This window comes from Poecilia mexicana, unplaced genomic scaffold (assembly GCF_051168715.1).
Source record: "Poecilia mexicana isolate PSO_F unplaced genomic scaffold, ASM5116871v1 scaffold_10, whole genome shotgun sequence".
NCBI lineage: Eukaryota > Metazoa > Chordata > Actinopteri > Cyprinodontiformes > Poeciliidae > Poecilia > Poecilia mexicana.
In genome coordinates this window covers 10,274,924-10,290,153 of record NW_028263379.1, presented here as the reverse complement: position 1 = coordinate 10,290,153, position 15,230 = coordinate 10,274,924, and the positions used below count along the sequence as shown (strand labels likewise).

Here is a 15,230-nt window from a genome sequence, read left to right as displayed (position 1 = left end):
TGTCAACCCTGTGACGCCCAACATCTCGATACATTTAGAGATGAAAGGCTCCATCACTCCAAAAATAAAAAATGAAACCTAAACTTTCATCTTCACAGATCAGAAGCTCCAACAAGCAGAGGGTTTTTTCTACTTCTTGTTTTTAAAAATGACTGACAGACTCTGCGATAAGTACAAATCACATCAAACGTGGTTTTAAAAAAACAGTAAAGGGATTACTCAATTTCTGTAAACACGTAGTAAAATACCTGCGTTTTGTGTGGGTCGGGTTCTGCTTGGCGTGCAAACAGACTGAGAGACGGCATCGTTCACACTGACATCTTAGATTTTCTGTTTAAAGTCAGAGTTTAATGATTTAGGATAATATTTCTTGTTTTGGTTTTGAAGGAGCCAGACTTCCTTGTAATCTTTTAAAGTGGTTCTGAATCTTACAGGGTTTTAATTGGACTTTGGCTGCTTCTGACCGACTTTGTGTTTTTGAAGGACGTTGTCCTTCTGAAACGGACAAACCAAAGCAGATGGATGGTTTCTGAATGTCTTTTAGAAATTAGAGAAAAATCCAGCCTGAGACGGAGCTGATAGACGAATCGTCCTTCAGGTGACCTTCAGATGACCTTCTGATGACCTTCCTATGACCTTAAGATTTGTGTTTTCAACCCACAGGGAATGATTTTCATTTTCAGTCTGGAAAAACCCGACACTCTTTCAGAAAAACTAAAAATTTGATTTTCAGACTTTTGGTGTTTTCTGTTTTATTGCCCGACTCGTCCATCCATTTATTAATCCATTCGTCCAACTGTCCTCCCACCCGCCCGCCCGTCCATCCGTCCGTCCACGCATCCATCCGTCCATCTATACAGTCTTTAATCCATCCATCCTTTAATCCATCCACCCGACCATCAGTCTGTCCGTCCGATGAATCTGGCATAATTTGTCTAAAATGATCTGACAAAAACAGAAGTGAAAAAGCAGCCAAAGTCGAAACAAAACTTTGAAAGATCTGAAAACATAATCATTCAGTCATTAAGATTTTTAAAGAAACACAACACGTTTTAGGGCTTGTACAAAAGTCTCTTTGTGAAAATAAACTTTTGCTTCTCACTGAGCTGAAATCACTTCAGGGTTTCTGACTTGGTATGCAAATCACAGCAAAGATGCAGCTTCAGATTTACACTGAACTAAAATAATTACTCCTGGTTCCTCCAAAGTTTTATCCAGACGGGAGGAACTGGAAGCGATTCCAGTGAATCTTCCCTTCAGCTGGAGCAACGAACCCAACGGTCTGTTAAACGGATCTGATGTCACTGATCGATAGATGTGGCCAGAGGTCTCCTTTAAGTGACGCTCAGTCTGTTCTGATTAGCGAGAAAGAAAGCCAGAAAGCCTTTCAGATTATTTGACAAACTTCCTTTTGTTGTGCCATTAAGTTTATATTTTATTTGTTGTTTTGTGTTGATCAAAAAGGTGACAAAATCCTTTAAAAAGAAGCGGTTTCGATGCTGAGTTTCGGCAGAAAACCAGTCACATACATCTTCAGGAGCGTGTTTAATTTCAACTCTTTATTCTTCCCCTGTGACAAGCCTGGTAGAAGCACGACAAAACTGGAGGTTTTATTGATTTCTTCTTTTTCTTTAGGCCAATCACCTGCCAGTTCATGTGTTTAAATTACTTGACTTTTTCCCTTAATGCTCAAATAAAGGTCAACATTCAGAAATGTTTGAATGTTTGTCGACATGACCAAAATAAATTACTGGCATCAAGATTAAAGACTAAGGACTTGTTCTCTATTTAGGTATAAAAAAATAAAGTTTCTTGTTTTAATAAATGGCAGGAGGTATGTTTAAGTTGAAGAAGCCGCTCCTGGCCATATTTACACAACGAAAAACAAATGAAAATCTCCACGCACTGCAAAAACACAAAAGCTTTCTGGTCTAGTTTGTAGTGCAAATATCTTAGTACACTTTAAACAAACTTCAGCAAAATGTAGCAGCTTGTTTTAAGTCAGTAATACTTTATCACTGATGAAAAAGTACTAGTTCCACTTTAGGTGGGCACTGATAAATTGGCCCTGTTTTAGTTAATTTTGGGAGATCACTGATCAGGCAATACTTACATTTGAAGCTGATCTTATTCACTGATATTGAAAAGTCTAAAAATCAATCACTGTCTTCTTTTGGTCCCACCAGGTCATGTCTCAACGTTTACAGTTAACAATCGTCACCAACTCAGCAACTTTCTTACTACATTTAACGACATTTCAGGCAAAAAATCCCCCCCAGTATCGGACAAAATCAGTAGATCAGGCTTTTAAAGATCGGTAATCAGCAATCGGCCACAAAACTGGAGTCGCTGCACCCCTGAATTATATTTTAATATAGATTAAAAAGTACTAGTACTTCTAACAAGACAAGGTAAAGTCAGTGAAACTAGAACTTTCTCATCAATTTTAAGGAATTATTGCTCTAAATCAAGCTCCTGTACTTTCTGAAAAGTTACTTCTAGGTTGGTTTTGTTGGTAACACTTTATTTGAAGGGCTGTGCATAAAACTGACATGAACATGAAGGAGTCCTAATGAATGTTTATGACTGTCATGAAGCGTCATTCGGTAAAAAATGACACGTTTAATGTAATGTTGCACTAAAGGTTGCATTAAAAGTGTCTTGATTTACTGAATTGCACTTCATGACTACAGTCCTAAACATTCATGAAGACTCCTTCATATTCATAACATGCCAGTCTAATCCACACTCCTCTAAATAAAGTGTTACCCTTTTGTCTCATTTCAAACGGGATAAAATATTTGCACAGGAAGCTGGACCAAAAGGACTTGGTAAAGCTTTTTGGTTTTGCAGTTTGCATCCTAGAAGTTATAAGATCCCCTAAAATAAGATACAATTACTAAAGTGAAAGCCTGTACTTCCATCCAGTGTTCCTCCCCACTTCTTGTGGAGGTAATAAGCCCAGAGGGGGTTCTGGAGCATTTCTGGGCCAGAAGGGAGATGCGTTCCCTTCAGTGCGTTCTGAGTCAGCCTGGAGGTTTTCTTCCAGTGGGACGAATCCAGAAACTCTTCAAAGTGAGGCGCCCAGAAGGCATCCTGATCACACACCGATCTACTTCAGCTGACTCGCTCAGATCTCAGCAGCGACTGGGGAAAATAAGTATTGAACACAGGCTGCTCCCAGTAAATGTGCTCCTAACTGGCCCATTCTCATGAAAGTCACGCCAGTATGTCAGTAACCAGCCCAGTAAAACCACACAGATAGAAAAGAAGCAGCACAAGTTGGTCCAAAAAATTAGTAAAGTGGAATAAAAAATGGGAAATTAAGATTTATTCAATATATTTTTTAAAGTGAACGATATGGACTTAAAGGTTTTATCGTGATATTTTGTTGTACTATTGTGATAACGATAAAGATTATGATTAAAAAAATGATTATTTTTTAAGTAATTATTTAACTGTGACAGTATGGTACAGCATTCATGGCACCAAAATCAGATTTTGTTCCCATTCGAAAAGCTTCATCATCTAAATTACATCTCTAAGCTGCACGCAGTAGCTGCATTTCATCATGTTTTTGGATTTACTAATGTTTATTGATGCTGAGAAAATAACAAAAATAACATTTTCAACCGTAATGCAAGTTTTGTTTTTTTATTTAACGTCAATAACTGAAATTTATCAAAACATTTTTAAGAATTTTCTCACGATAAATGATAATCGATACGATATCTGCCCACCTCTCGTCCCAACCTTTGCTCAAGGAGGATTTTCCTTCTTCACACTTAACGTGAACTATGATGTTCAGACCTTTCTGTAGCTTTTTAAGCTAACTATTCCAGCAGTTTTAGTTTTAATTACCAGTTATGATGATTCCTTGAATGGAATAATTGTTTTAGTTTCAGCTTCTGTTTCTTATTAGGCCCTGGCACATTTCTCCATCCGTTCTTCTTAGATTTATATGAAATCTACCAGTTAAAAATGCTGAAAAGTAGCCACACATCATAATGCTTCCACCTCCAACCTTTCATTTGTGTTGTGTTTTGGGGATGATGAAGACTGATATTCTTCCTCACATTCAAATATTTCTGACTGAATTAGGTTTTTTCTTCAGCAGTGGAGTCTGGTGCTGTGAGTGTATACAAACCCCGTTGTAGTTGAGTGAATTTATCGTTTAAATGGAAACTTTGTTCGGTTTAATTCGTCTTTTGATTATTCTTCTGACTTTTGTGTCAGAAATATTGTACTAATACTTGATCATGATGAAAATTTGCTGTTTCCACTTCCAGATTACGGAATAATCTGGATTAGTGCTAACTGGCACATTCGTAAGGTTGGAAGTATGTCTTATTTTTGCAACAATAAGGTCTTAAGGGATCTCTTTACTCTGTAATGAAAAACCTTTTTATAGGCCATCAATTAAAGCTGAACTAGCTGATATAAATTTGCACTGATGGGAAGAAATCAGGATTTATTTCAGCCGTTTCTTGGCTTTCTTGGTCTTATTGCATGATGTGTTTTATTCTTATTTACTTTTTATGAATAACTTAACTATGGATTTGATAGTTTTGATTTCTTTCTAGACTCTTTGCATTTTGCATTAATTGTGTGAATTTCAAAGGCCTATTAGAAATACTTTTACCAACATGTTCTAAACTTAAATTCCCCATTGTACATTATATTACCATTGTTCTGACTAATCTTTCTACTTTTTATTCACATAAAATGAGTTGTAAATTACCTAACAAGGGAAAAATCACCTGGGTTAAACTTGACATTAAAACAATAAACCACCGTGCAGAAGGGTACAGTGGGAGTTTTCCTCATTTAGATGTTCAATCTCGCCTCTTTGGTACCGAAGGAAAAGAAAAATGAAGCATCACCTCGTCTCCGTATTAAATCTTTCTAATGTGAAATGACAGAAAATGCGTTCTGAAAGGTCACAGCACAGTTTGGTATCTAATGATCCAGTTTCTCCAAAGAACCGTAAAAATTCAACTTCATTACTTACGTATATTTAACAAGAAGTAGAAATAAGTTTAAAAATATATTTGTCAAGAGGAGAGAGGACAACAAACTGAGAGAGGTAAGGCAGTTAAGCCTCCATTATACAACAGAGAGTATTCACTAGGCTTCAACATCTCTACAATATGCTTTACAGTCTGGCAGTGCTGCTCACAGTGTTGACTCTAAAAATGCACTCCCACAAATCACAACAATGCATTTCAAGTTGCTCCCAGCGCGATGTAACGCACGAACAGACAAGCGTGCCAAATGCATTTCCACAGCTTCACGTTATCTGCTGGGAGGCGACGCCGGCTCCGGTCTGCTGCGGGGTCTGTAACGTCTCTGTGTGCATACATACAGTATTTGCATGCATGCATGTTGGGTGTGATTCTCTACAGTTCATGGGAGATAAAAGACGGCCCCAGAGGGGTCGCCGTCGGCTCCAGGCTGACGTGGGACAGAGTGTGGCTTTGTGAGCGCGTTAGTGTGTGGAAATGAGCAGGAGGAGCTTTCCCCTGAGCCTGGCCCTCGTCCTGCTCTGAGTTCTGGCTCGGCGGCGCGGTGGAGGCTTCTGGTTCCGATCCAGCCGTGGTTCCTGCTCCTGAGGTGCCGCGCTCCTGCTTGTGTCTCTCCCAGGCTGAGCTCAGCTTCACGGCCAGCGCCAGTAAGTTTTTCCCTAGAAACACAGTCGACACGCGGGAGTCTCTGTACCACAGCATGCCGGTTCCCCGAAGAGCCAGGGTGAAGATGTTGATGGTGACCAGGCTGAGCCAGGGGTACAGAGCCTCCCGGCGGGGGCCCCTCTGCCCCGGCAGCCCGGTGGCGCCCAGCTCCGTCAGCGCCACACATGGCAGCAGCAGCAAAAGTGCGTAGCAGTAGAAGAAGACCAGGCCTTCCGCCCAGATCGGCAGCCTCTGCTCAACGACGCCTCCGGACCCGCCCTGGGCCTCCCAAAGCCCCGCCTGCAGGTCCAGAACGTCCAGGAGGTCGACGACGACCCACAGGAGCCGGCTCCGCACTTCCTGCTTCCTGCGCTGAGGAGTCATGTGATCGGCGCCGGTGAGGATGAGGAACAGGGAGGGCAGGCAGATGGACAGCAGCAGGGTCAGCGTCTTCCTGGCCAGCGGGTCGGGCGGCCGCCGCTCCTGCCTGTAGTTGTGGCAGACGAAGAAGAGCTTCAGCTGCAGCAGCGACAGGAAGAGGAACCACAGGGCGTTGGCGAAACCGCGGCGCGACGACTGCGCCTCGGAAACCACGCCGGCCGAGACGAAGCGCAGGGCGAGCAGGAAGCAGGCATCGCCCAGCAGCACCGCCACATACTGCCACACGCTGGGTCCAGACATGCCGCGAGGTCCCAGCATGCTCTGCTCCAGCAGGTAGAGGTCCACCACCGCCATCGTGCTCACCGTGACCAGGGTTGATACGCACACCTGGGGCGTGGGCACCATGCCTGGAACAGAGGCACGACAGATGGCACGTTTATGGGTGTAGCTCATTTCTTTACATCATAAAAACACAGGACGCCACACAGCCATAGTTCCCACAGGTCTGAACAGGAAGTGATCTGCGCCATCTTAATTTGACAACCCTGACCGTCCTCTTCACCAAACTCTCTTCAGTATCTTCAGTCAGAGGCTTCTTCAGATTCATAGTAATGCAGACTGCTACAAGAGATCTTTCCTGCCAACAGCCATCACTACCTGCAATAACTCTTTGAAGAATTTGAATTAAGGAGTTACAACAACATTTAATTTTCCTTTGGGATCAATGAAGTATTTTTTAATTGAATTGATTTGAAGTGCATGCGTAATGCGTAGAGGACCCATGTCTTCGAGACCAACAAAAAGAAACTAATATGTGGACATTCTGGACAAAGAAAATATGTCAGTGGGACAAGCAGCTTCCTATGTCATAGTTTACTACTTATTGAACACGAATGGAGGAGCTATGTGGCTTTAAATCTATGGATACAATCAATATTTAAACGGCTTTGTATGGGAAGTACAAACTCTTCGTGTGAATAACAAGGTTCTGGTGACTGGCAGAGGAAGTACATGTAGTAACAAACATGTAGGCTACATGTCCGTGTTAGCTAGCAGATAAAAGCTATAGTAGCTTAGCTAGTTCTGCAGTAAGTATGATAGTAAATATCGCTGATATTTATCTTAGCCTTACACAGAGGTGGGTAGATTAACTCTACTTGAGCAGTAGTTGTGATTCAAGTTGGATAGGAACAAGGAGAGAGCAAGCTCTGCTAAGTTTGTGTCTTACTGTTGTCATAGCAACTCCATAGCAACCGCCTGCTAAAGCGGCTGTCAGTTGCAAAGTTTAATGAAAGTCAGACATACATGAGAACTATTGAGAAAACAAATATTACATTTTGATGAGTGCCATCATCAAAATCATCACATCAAATATGTTGGTGAACGTTTTATTTATTATTTAAAAGCAAATCCAAAAGGTGGGTTTTAGTCCTGATTTAAAGGAACTCAGTGTTTCAGCTGTTCTGCAGTTTTCTGGAAGTTTGTTCCAGATTTGTTGTGCATAGCAGCTGAATGCTGCTTCTCCATGTTTGGTTCTGGTTCTGGGGATAAAGAGCAGGCCAGAACCAGGAGACCTGAGAGGTCTGGAAGGTTGCTATGACAACAGCAGATCTTTAATGTGTTATGGTGCTAAACCGTTCAGTGATTTAGAAATTAAGAACAGTATCTTAAAGTCTCTGAACTACAAGGAGCCATTATAGAGACTTTAAAAATGGTGTGATGTGCTCCAACTTCCTGGTTTTAGTCAGAACGCCAGCAGCAGCGTTCTGGATCTGATTGATTTTTTAGGCAGACCTGTAAAGACACTGTTAAGCAATGTGAGATAAACGCATGGATGAGGTTTTCTAGATCTTGCTGAGACATTAGTCGTCTAATCCAGAAGAAATGTTCAATCGATGGAAGACTGACTTTATAACCGTCTTTATGTGTCAATAAAGTTCAGGTCGGAGTCTGTCACTATGCTCATATTTTGGGTTTGATCAATTAAGAATTCCTCTTTTTTTCGGACGCCCATTTGTTCAAATTGACTTTCAATCAGTTTTATTGTGTTTTATTTCTGCTGTTTAATATTTTCTGTGGTTTTGCATTTCATTGCTTTAAGTAAAGCATTTTGTGGTTTCCTGTTAAAGGTGCTATACAAGTTTTACTTACTTACATATCTGCCAAGCCATCTGTGTTCTAGTAAAAGTGACAAATGTGCAGCACAAGACGTGATTATTTTCCGGCATTATTTCCCAACCAACTGTAAACTACTTTGATGCCTGTTGCTATGGTTAAAGACGTTAGCTGCAGAGGAGAAGCAGCGAGCGCCCTTCATCTTTGGCCAGAACAACACACTCTGGTGACTCAAGCTGAGAAGCCTATTAAACTGTTTATTTTACATCTTTCTTCCACCGTTCTTTGAATTAAATACCCTTCTTTTCCCATAAAGGACCCAAGATTGCTTCTTTTTGATTCGCAGATTTTTCCACAAGTTTCTACTAGTGTTTCTTTTTCAATGCTCTGCTCATTCATTATTAATTAATCGCATTCAGGGGGAGCTAGGTGCCCTGTCAAAGCTTTTTCTTTGCCTCAATAGTCTGCCGTGTTTATTCTCATACCGCGCTGCAGCCTTTAATCATTCCAAATCCCCCATCTCGCTTCAGATGAATATTGATAACTTGCTATTTGTTTGGAGACGCGCTCGTCTCGTGGCTTTGTGTACACTGCCGGGGTGACTGCACGGAGACAATGCCAATGCGGCTGAACAGGGAGGGTTCATCCTGTAATTTTGCAACAGCTCATAATGTGCATCAACCACCGACGGAATAAAAAACGGCATCGATCTGCGGGAGTGAGAAATGATCATTGACTTTACAGGAGAATCGAACCGGAGTCTCTCTCTGTTGTGTTTGGTGTAAAAAAAAAGAAAAGCGCAGCAGCGCGGTTCGCTTTCTCTGTTCAGTGTCAACCCCTCAGCAGATCGATCAGCATTGTCATATGAAATCATTACCGGTTTCAGTCGTGCCCTAACAGTTGATCGAGCTGCAGATTGTCAGTCTGCCAGTGAAAAACGTGTATTGATATCTCGCTGATGGAAGACACATCGCATCCCTAACTCCAAGGCGCTCCGCCGCCTTCCTGTCCTTCCTGAGTCATTGAAGACGACAGAAGATCCCCCCGCTGGGAGGAAAAACCGAGAGTTTTACACATTGGTGCATGTGTGGATTAGGAAAGCTGTAAGTGAAAGATTAATAGGCCTTCTGGGCTGTCTGCATGGCTAATAAAGTGTTGCTGCATGATGGTGATAGTTCATAAATAAGCTCAAGGGAAGAGGAGGTGATGAAGAAGTGAAAGTGACTTCCATCCACTCGAGCGAGCCTGGCCTGAATTAATCCAAATTCATCTTTGAGATTCTGGTGGCATCACAGTATTTATGCAGAAACGTAATGCACCGGTTGTAGTCTAAAACAGAGAAATTATTATTCAAACAGCTGCTATAATAACTTATCACTGATTAATGCATCTATACTAAAGTTATATTTATTCATGCGGATGTGTCAGTGATGAATTAATACCTTTATTGTTACTGAGGACTGAAACTAGAAGAGATGCTTCTGCATTTCGCTGTAAAAAGGTAAAAATTAATCCACAAAAACACAAAAATGTCCTGCAGATTAGGGAAAATATCCTGAACCCTGTTGATTCTGTTTGCACCAAACAGACATGGTGTCGTTTTATACTTGAATACATTCAGAAGGTTTATGAAACTTTAATGCAACTTTAAAAAGTGACACTGAAGCCAAACAGAAAAAACTCTACTGTTTTAAACATTCAGGTTTACAGTGATGGAAACCAAAACTTTACGCGTCTTCCTGCTGGAAGATAATCCAAAACTCACTCTGCATTAAAGCAGCGTTATTTAATATCACAATCAAGTAACTACATTAACTCCAATTGTTATAAAAACGCCAAACATATCAAACACAACTTAATTGATTTTGTGAATTAATTCATTGAAATTGTCTCTTTAAGAAGCTCATACTGGTGGATGAGTGTTTAAAACTTGAGTTGCTTTTCACAATATTTGGTGGAAAAAAAATGTCAGTGTGTGACAGAAAATCACAAAATCTTTACATTGTTATAAAAAGCAGCCTCTTTGCACTCATTCTATTAGTTTATTTTGCAATGAGTATAAACTGTTGAACGTGACATCATCAGTGACTAATAGTCATTTGTTAATTAAGTGCCACTATGTAGTAGTAAAACAGAAATCCCACTGCAACTTATTGATTCAAAAGGACATCGTGCCACAAGGAAAACAAATATAAAACACGTCTGTTGCTCTAACAGTCGAGTCCTTTGCAGTCCCAAACGGATCTGGTTCTGGTCAAAATACAATGAAGGATAACCAAAACATTTTGAATTGAGGATTGAGACGTCTGTAAATGCAGTCGATGACGTACAGGACACATAAGATTTAGGCTAAAGTTTCTGTACGTATATAAACACCTTTAACATTAGTTCCTATAACGTCTGAGATTTGATCTGGGTTTTGTGGTTGTTTTAGGTGGGTTTTACGTTTTGTTTGGGCTGAAAACTGTTGGTCAGATCTGGCAACCCTGGCCTCTGGTCGGCTTTTTAAGACATTCAACTCATAGCTTACAAATTGTAATTGTACAAATTGTTCTCTTGCTAGCTCTTTCATTTTCAAATATCCGCAAAACTTTATCAATTTTCCGCTAATGTCAAAAAAACACAATTTTTCAATTTACATCACATGTGAACAAATGTTTTCGCTTATTAAAAACATCCTGCAGCTACTTCCTGTCTTCTTCTTCATGATTTCTCCCAGTGGTAACATCCGGTTATTGATTGTGACTCGCCTGATGTGAAGAAAGTGTTTCCATTGCAGTTTTGCCCAATAAACACCACATCATAGCAACAAAACTTTATCAAAAAACTGTTTTTTTCTAAATTGCCGTGTTTCCATTAATCCAAAGTGTCAGAAATCGTATCTATATGTTCAATGGAGACTCAGCTACTTTCAGTTTTGGAAATTTCTCCAAACTTTCTGTTTTTTCAGCGAGGGAAACGTCTAAAGGCTTTATGTTGTTCTATCAACCTTCCAGACCTCTCAGGTCTTCTGGTTCTGTTCTGCTCTGCATCCCCAGAACCAGAACCAGACATGGAGAACCAAACATTCAGCTTCTATAAACTTCCAGAAAACTGCAACACAGCTGAAACACTGACTTCCTCTAAATCTAGACTAAAAACCAACTGTGTAGAGTTGCTTTTGACCCATAACAACTGGAACATTGACCAACATATTTGATGTGTATTGATGATTTTAATGATGGCAGTTTGCAAAATGTAATGTTTTTTTTACTGGTTTCTCAGTCGTTCACTGAGAAACTTTGTGTTTTTATGATGTAAAGCACTTTGAACCACCTCGTTGCTGGAACGTGGCATGCAAATGTGAGTGATTATTTTGGCTCATGTTGAGGAAAAACACTCCAGTTGACCCGGATATCATTAAGAGAAGATATGAGAGATGGTATCGTTAAAAATTTCAGCGATTTTGGAAGCGTAACCTATTAAAATCTTGACGTTGAAGAAGTTGGGAGTATTATAGAAGGAAATCAAAGGTTGGGCTTTTATAATGATCTGATAAATCTTACTCGGAGTGTCTGTGGAGGAGGACGGATCGGAAACATCTCATTGGATACGACACCTTTTGTCTCTCAGCGGGTTGATTATCATCCCCTGAAACCTGAATGAATTTCCTGGCGGCCGATTGAGTGGATATTGGAATTTTAAATGTGTCTTGTGTTTTCTCGGGGAACAAGCCCAGCCTGGAGGGAGGTGTGGGTGAGGAGAAGTTCACAGCCTCTGTTTGCTGCTAAGTTATTCCACCTGCACGGGCTGCGAATCCTCACCCTGGAAATCTGGAAATCTGTTTGTGTTTTCGCTCCCCTCCCATGTCTGCGCAGTGTAATTTATTCTGCTCTGACTGAGAGGCAGGGATGACAACCCTCCTGTCCAGCCGGGCTCAGCGGTAATGACCAAATTCATCATTCTTGCTGTCTGGGAAGTGACACGGCTGTTGACAAGGTGAGGCAGCCCATTTCACAGTAAGCATGAGTTACCGTGCGCTCGCAGGTAGCACTAAGAACCAGTTTCATCAACCTTGTGTGTCTCTCGTGTTGCATTGTCCAAGCAATCATCCAGAAAGCAACTAAAATCTCTGACAGAGATGAAGCGAGGCTCCGGTTTCCCCACTTTCAGTCATTTTCTATTAATATCTGGTGATTCCCAAGTGGACAGAAAGAGCCATGTTGGAGCCAAGATTCATTTGTCTGCACCTGCAGTTTATCTCCATAAACACCCGTCGCTCGGCGTCCCCAAATTGCACAATTCAGCAACCACAGGTGGCTGAGGAGCATCAAGGGCATCAAGACAGCTAATAATTTAATGGAGCTCAATAAATCCTCCCTCCAGACCCAAATCAACATCAACAGATGTTTTAGAGTTACATTTCCCCCCTCATTAGCCGCCTTGCAGCTTTGAGTTTTACAACATGTTATAAAAACGGACATAATAACTGTAAATAATTTAGAAAAAAGTGAGGTTGTAGTTACCCAAACCATTCGTATTGCACTTGGGCTCAATCGTCCTGGCGTGATTTAGAAGCGCAGTCGGGTGGCCAATAAGTGGATCCCCCCTCCCTCCTTTAGTGTCGATGATGAGCCGATAAAAGTGTCACTGTCCGGGTGTTTGGCCGCTCACGCTCCGGGAGAAGCTCCACCGAGAAGCCCCGTGATGAAGGTGCTGAGGAATTAAAAACAAAAACTCGTCTCATAGTTAGATTTCCCCCTCGTTTTCAGCGCAGATGTCTTTCTTCCCGGTTCGGCTCGGTTCTATACGCCCCGGGTTTTGGGGGGGTCGGGAGGGGGGGTTTCCTGCAGAGGCTCGATCTGGATCCGGATCTGCGAATGCTGTCGCCTGCCTGCAGTGTGGGGGTCTGTTAATCTTTTGACACAGCAGCGGGGGAGGAGAAAAGGCAGGAGGAGGAGGGGAGGAAGGCTGCTCCTGCTGCTCCGGCGGCTCCGGCTGTGCGGAGCGGACTGGAAGTCGCTCAGAAGTGGAGCTTCATCATCAGCAGCATCATCCTCATCTGCGTTGGAGTGGCGGAAATCTGCAAGGTGCGAGGCGAACTCCCGCACGCTGAGTTTTGGTTGTGGTGATTTGTAAGCAGGCTACGTGCTCAAAGCTCAGACCTCCCACCCTCCTTCAGTTCCTCCTGAACTGAAGGAGGAACTTCAGTTCAGTTCCTCCTTTCTTCCTCCTCCTCCTCTTCCTCAGCTGTGGAAAGTTCAGCAGGAATGGAGGAATATTTAAGAGCAGCGTCTTACAGTTGTGATGTTTCTAATAATTAAAGCAGGGGCGGCTCCTGCGTGAATGGGGCCCCGGGCGAGCAAACCGTGCATGTTGAGTTTTCTCATTGGAATAATAATAATAATAATTTGATTTTTGTTTTAAAATTAATACCAGATGCATTAGTTTAAAAAAGAACTCACAACTCAACTGGGATAGTAAGTTTTTTTTTTATTATTATTATTTATTTTTTAGTGTTTTAAATATATGGACATTTAAATGTGTGGTATGTACATTTTATTTTATTTTTTTTTACATATTTGTTAAAACTATCACAATGTTGTGACATTATAAAATGAGACACATAATCTGTTAAAAGATCAAGCTCCTCCTTGGGTTATTACTACTTTCAGAAGAAATCCACCGCTCCAAACTAAAAACAGCCAATAAGAGCCAGGAGTGGTTAAGCCAAATAGCCTTAGCATTTAGGCTAGCTGCAGCGTAGCAAAGAGCAAAAGGGGAATGTACAGGAGGTGGATGGCCACACGGAGGGTGATTGACAGTGCTAAGACCCGCCTCCTGGCTCTGATTGGTTGTTTCTAGTTAGCACAGGAAGAATCCAGAGAAGATCGATTTCTTCACATATATAATATTAGCCTATTCATATATATATATTTTTTTAGAAGCATGTAACTAAAATATTTTAAAGAAATATGTGGGTGCAGTTCTGCTTGGCACATTGCACCCGATGCTACCCACCCAATGCTACGCACCAGTAGTGTTTGCTACTGGTGGGTTGCAAATGCTACCAGTTGGCATTTGGGCTTAAAAAAACAACCCAGCCGTTTTTTGGCAATAAGTTTATATTTCTTGGTGAGTTTAAAACGAGCCATTTCAAAAACCTCCTGATTGTTAAGTCACACTGTGCCGTTACCTAGCAACCACTGTATGTGCTGTACAATGGCAGCAGGAAAAGCTAATTGTTTGGTAGTTGACTTACCATCCAGAAATCACTTGCTGCATTCTTGTTGGTTGTGGAGGAGGCTCTACTAATGCTTTTCAAAGATGTACACTTGCGTATCTGTTGGCCGTCATTTTTATGTGTGAGTTGGGGGCGTGGCCAGGAGCAGCTTAAAGTGACAAGACGCCCTAAAAAAGCTCATTCTGAAAGGTCTTAAAGTAGACTAAAATATCATTATCTAAGAATGATTTTGTGCACAAAAATGTAATAAACATGTTTTGTGTCACCCATAGAGCTATCCTAACCTGTTCAAGGATGCATAATAGGTCACCTTTAAAAGCCAGTTTCAGATTATATTTGCTTGTCTGACTTTTAATGAACTGGGCTTGTAAATAAGAGTTTCAACAAACATTATGATGCAGCTGATGGATTCCTATTCTTCCTGAGATCTGGTTCTTCCTGCTGACAGACGGGAGGTTTGGATATGACCCATACCAAAAACCGTCACTGCTTTCAAAACCTGATTTTGTTTTTCTGCAGAAAGCTTATTTTACCCATCATTGCTTAATGGAGAAGCAGCGGAAGTGGAGCGAAAGATGTTTCTAGCCTGCAGACAGAGTTAGAGCTCCAAAAGCAGATGTTACAACTTTAATTAGCCCTCCTTCTGTCTGCTCACTGCCTTCGTCACACCAGGAAATTATCCTTCTGTTGTAGATTAACTTCTTTTTGGCGGCTTTGTGCGTGTTCAAACAGAAGGATTGGGAATTTTCACAGACAGATTTTGTTGGGAAAAATGAATCTTTGGAAACGCCTGGCTCATTACGTCGGCAAAAATTCAATTTCAGTTCCTTTGTCAGACACAT

General features: G+C 41.4%; 2 protein-coding genes across 2 annotated transcripts in view; one reads left to right on the top strand and one right to left on the bottom strand.

Annotated features, from left to right (window-relative positions):
* mrpl11 (mitochondrial ribosomal protein L11) overlaps positions 1 to 15,230 on the top strand; it is an 81,739-nt gene that overhangs the window by 47,462 nt on the left and 19,047 nt on the right. The gene's annotated exons all lie outside the window — the stretch shown is intronic.
* Positions 4,890 to 13,328, bottom strand: tmem265 (transmembrane protein 265). Its single transcript, XM_015001425.2, has 2 exons — positions 12,671 to 13,328; positions 4,890 to 6,457 (listed from the first exon to the last, which is right to left on the bottom strand). Exon 2 carries the CDS (start codon positions 6,453 to 6,455, stop codon positions 5,400 to 5,402), a length of 1,056 nt encoding a protein of 351 aa, XP_014856911.2. The 5' UTR covers positions 6,456 to 6,457; positions 12,671 to 13,328; the 3' UTR covers positions 4,890 to 5,399.

What these genes read in the sequence shown, in the direction of transcription:
- tmem265 (XM_015001425.2), bottom strand. Translation starts at nt 6,455, where the DNA reads ATGGTGCCCACGCCCCAGGTGTGCGTATCAACCCTGGTCACGGTGAGC.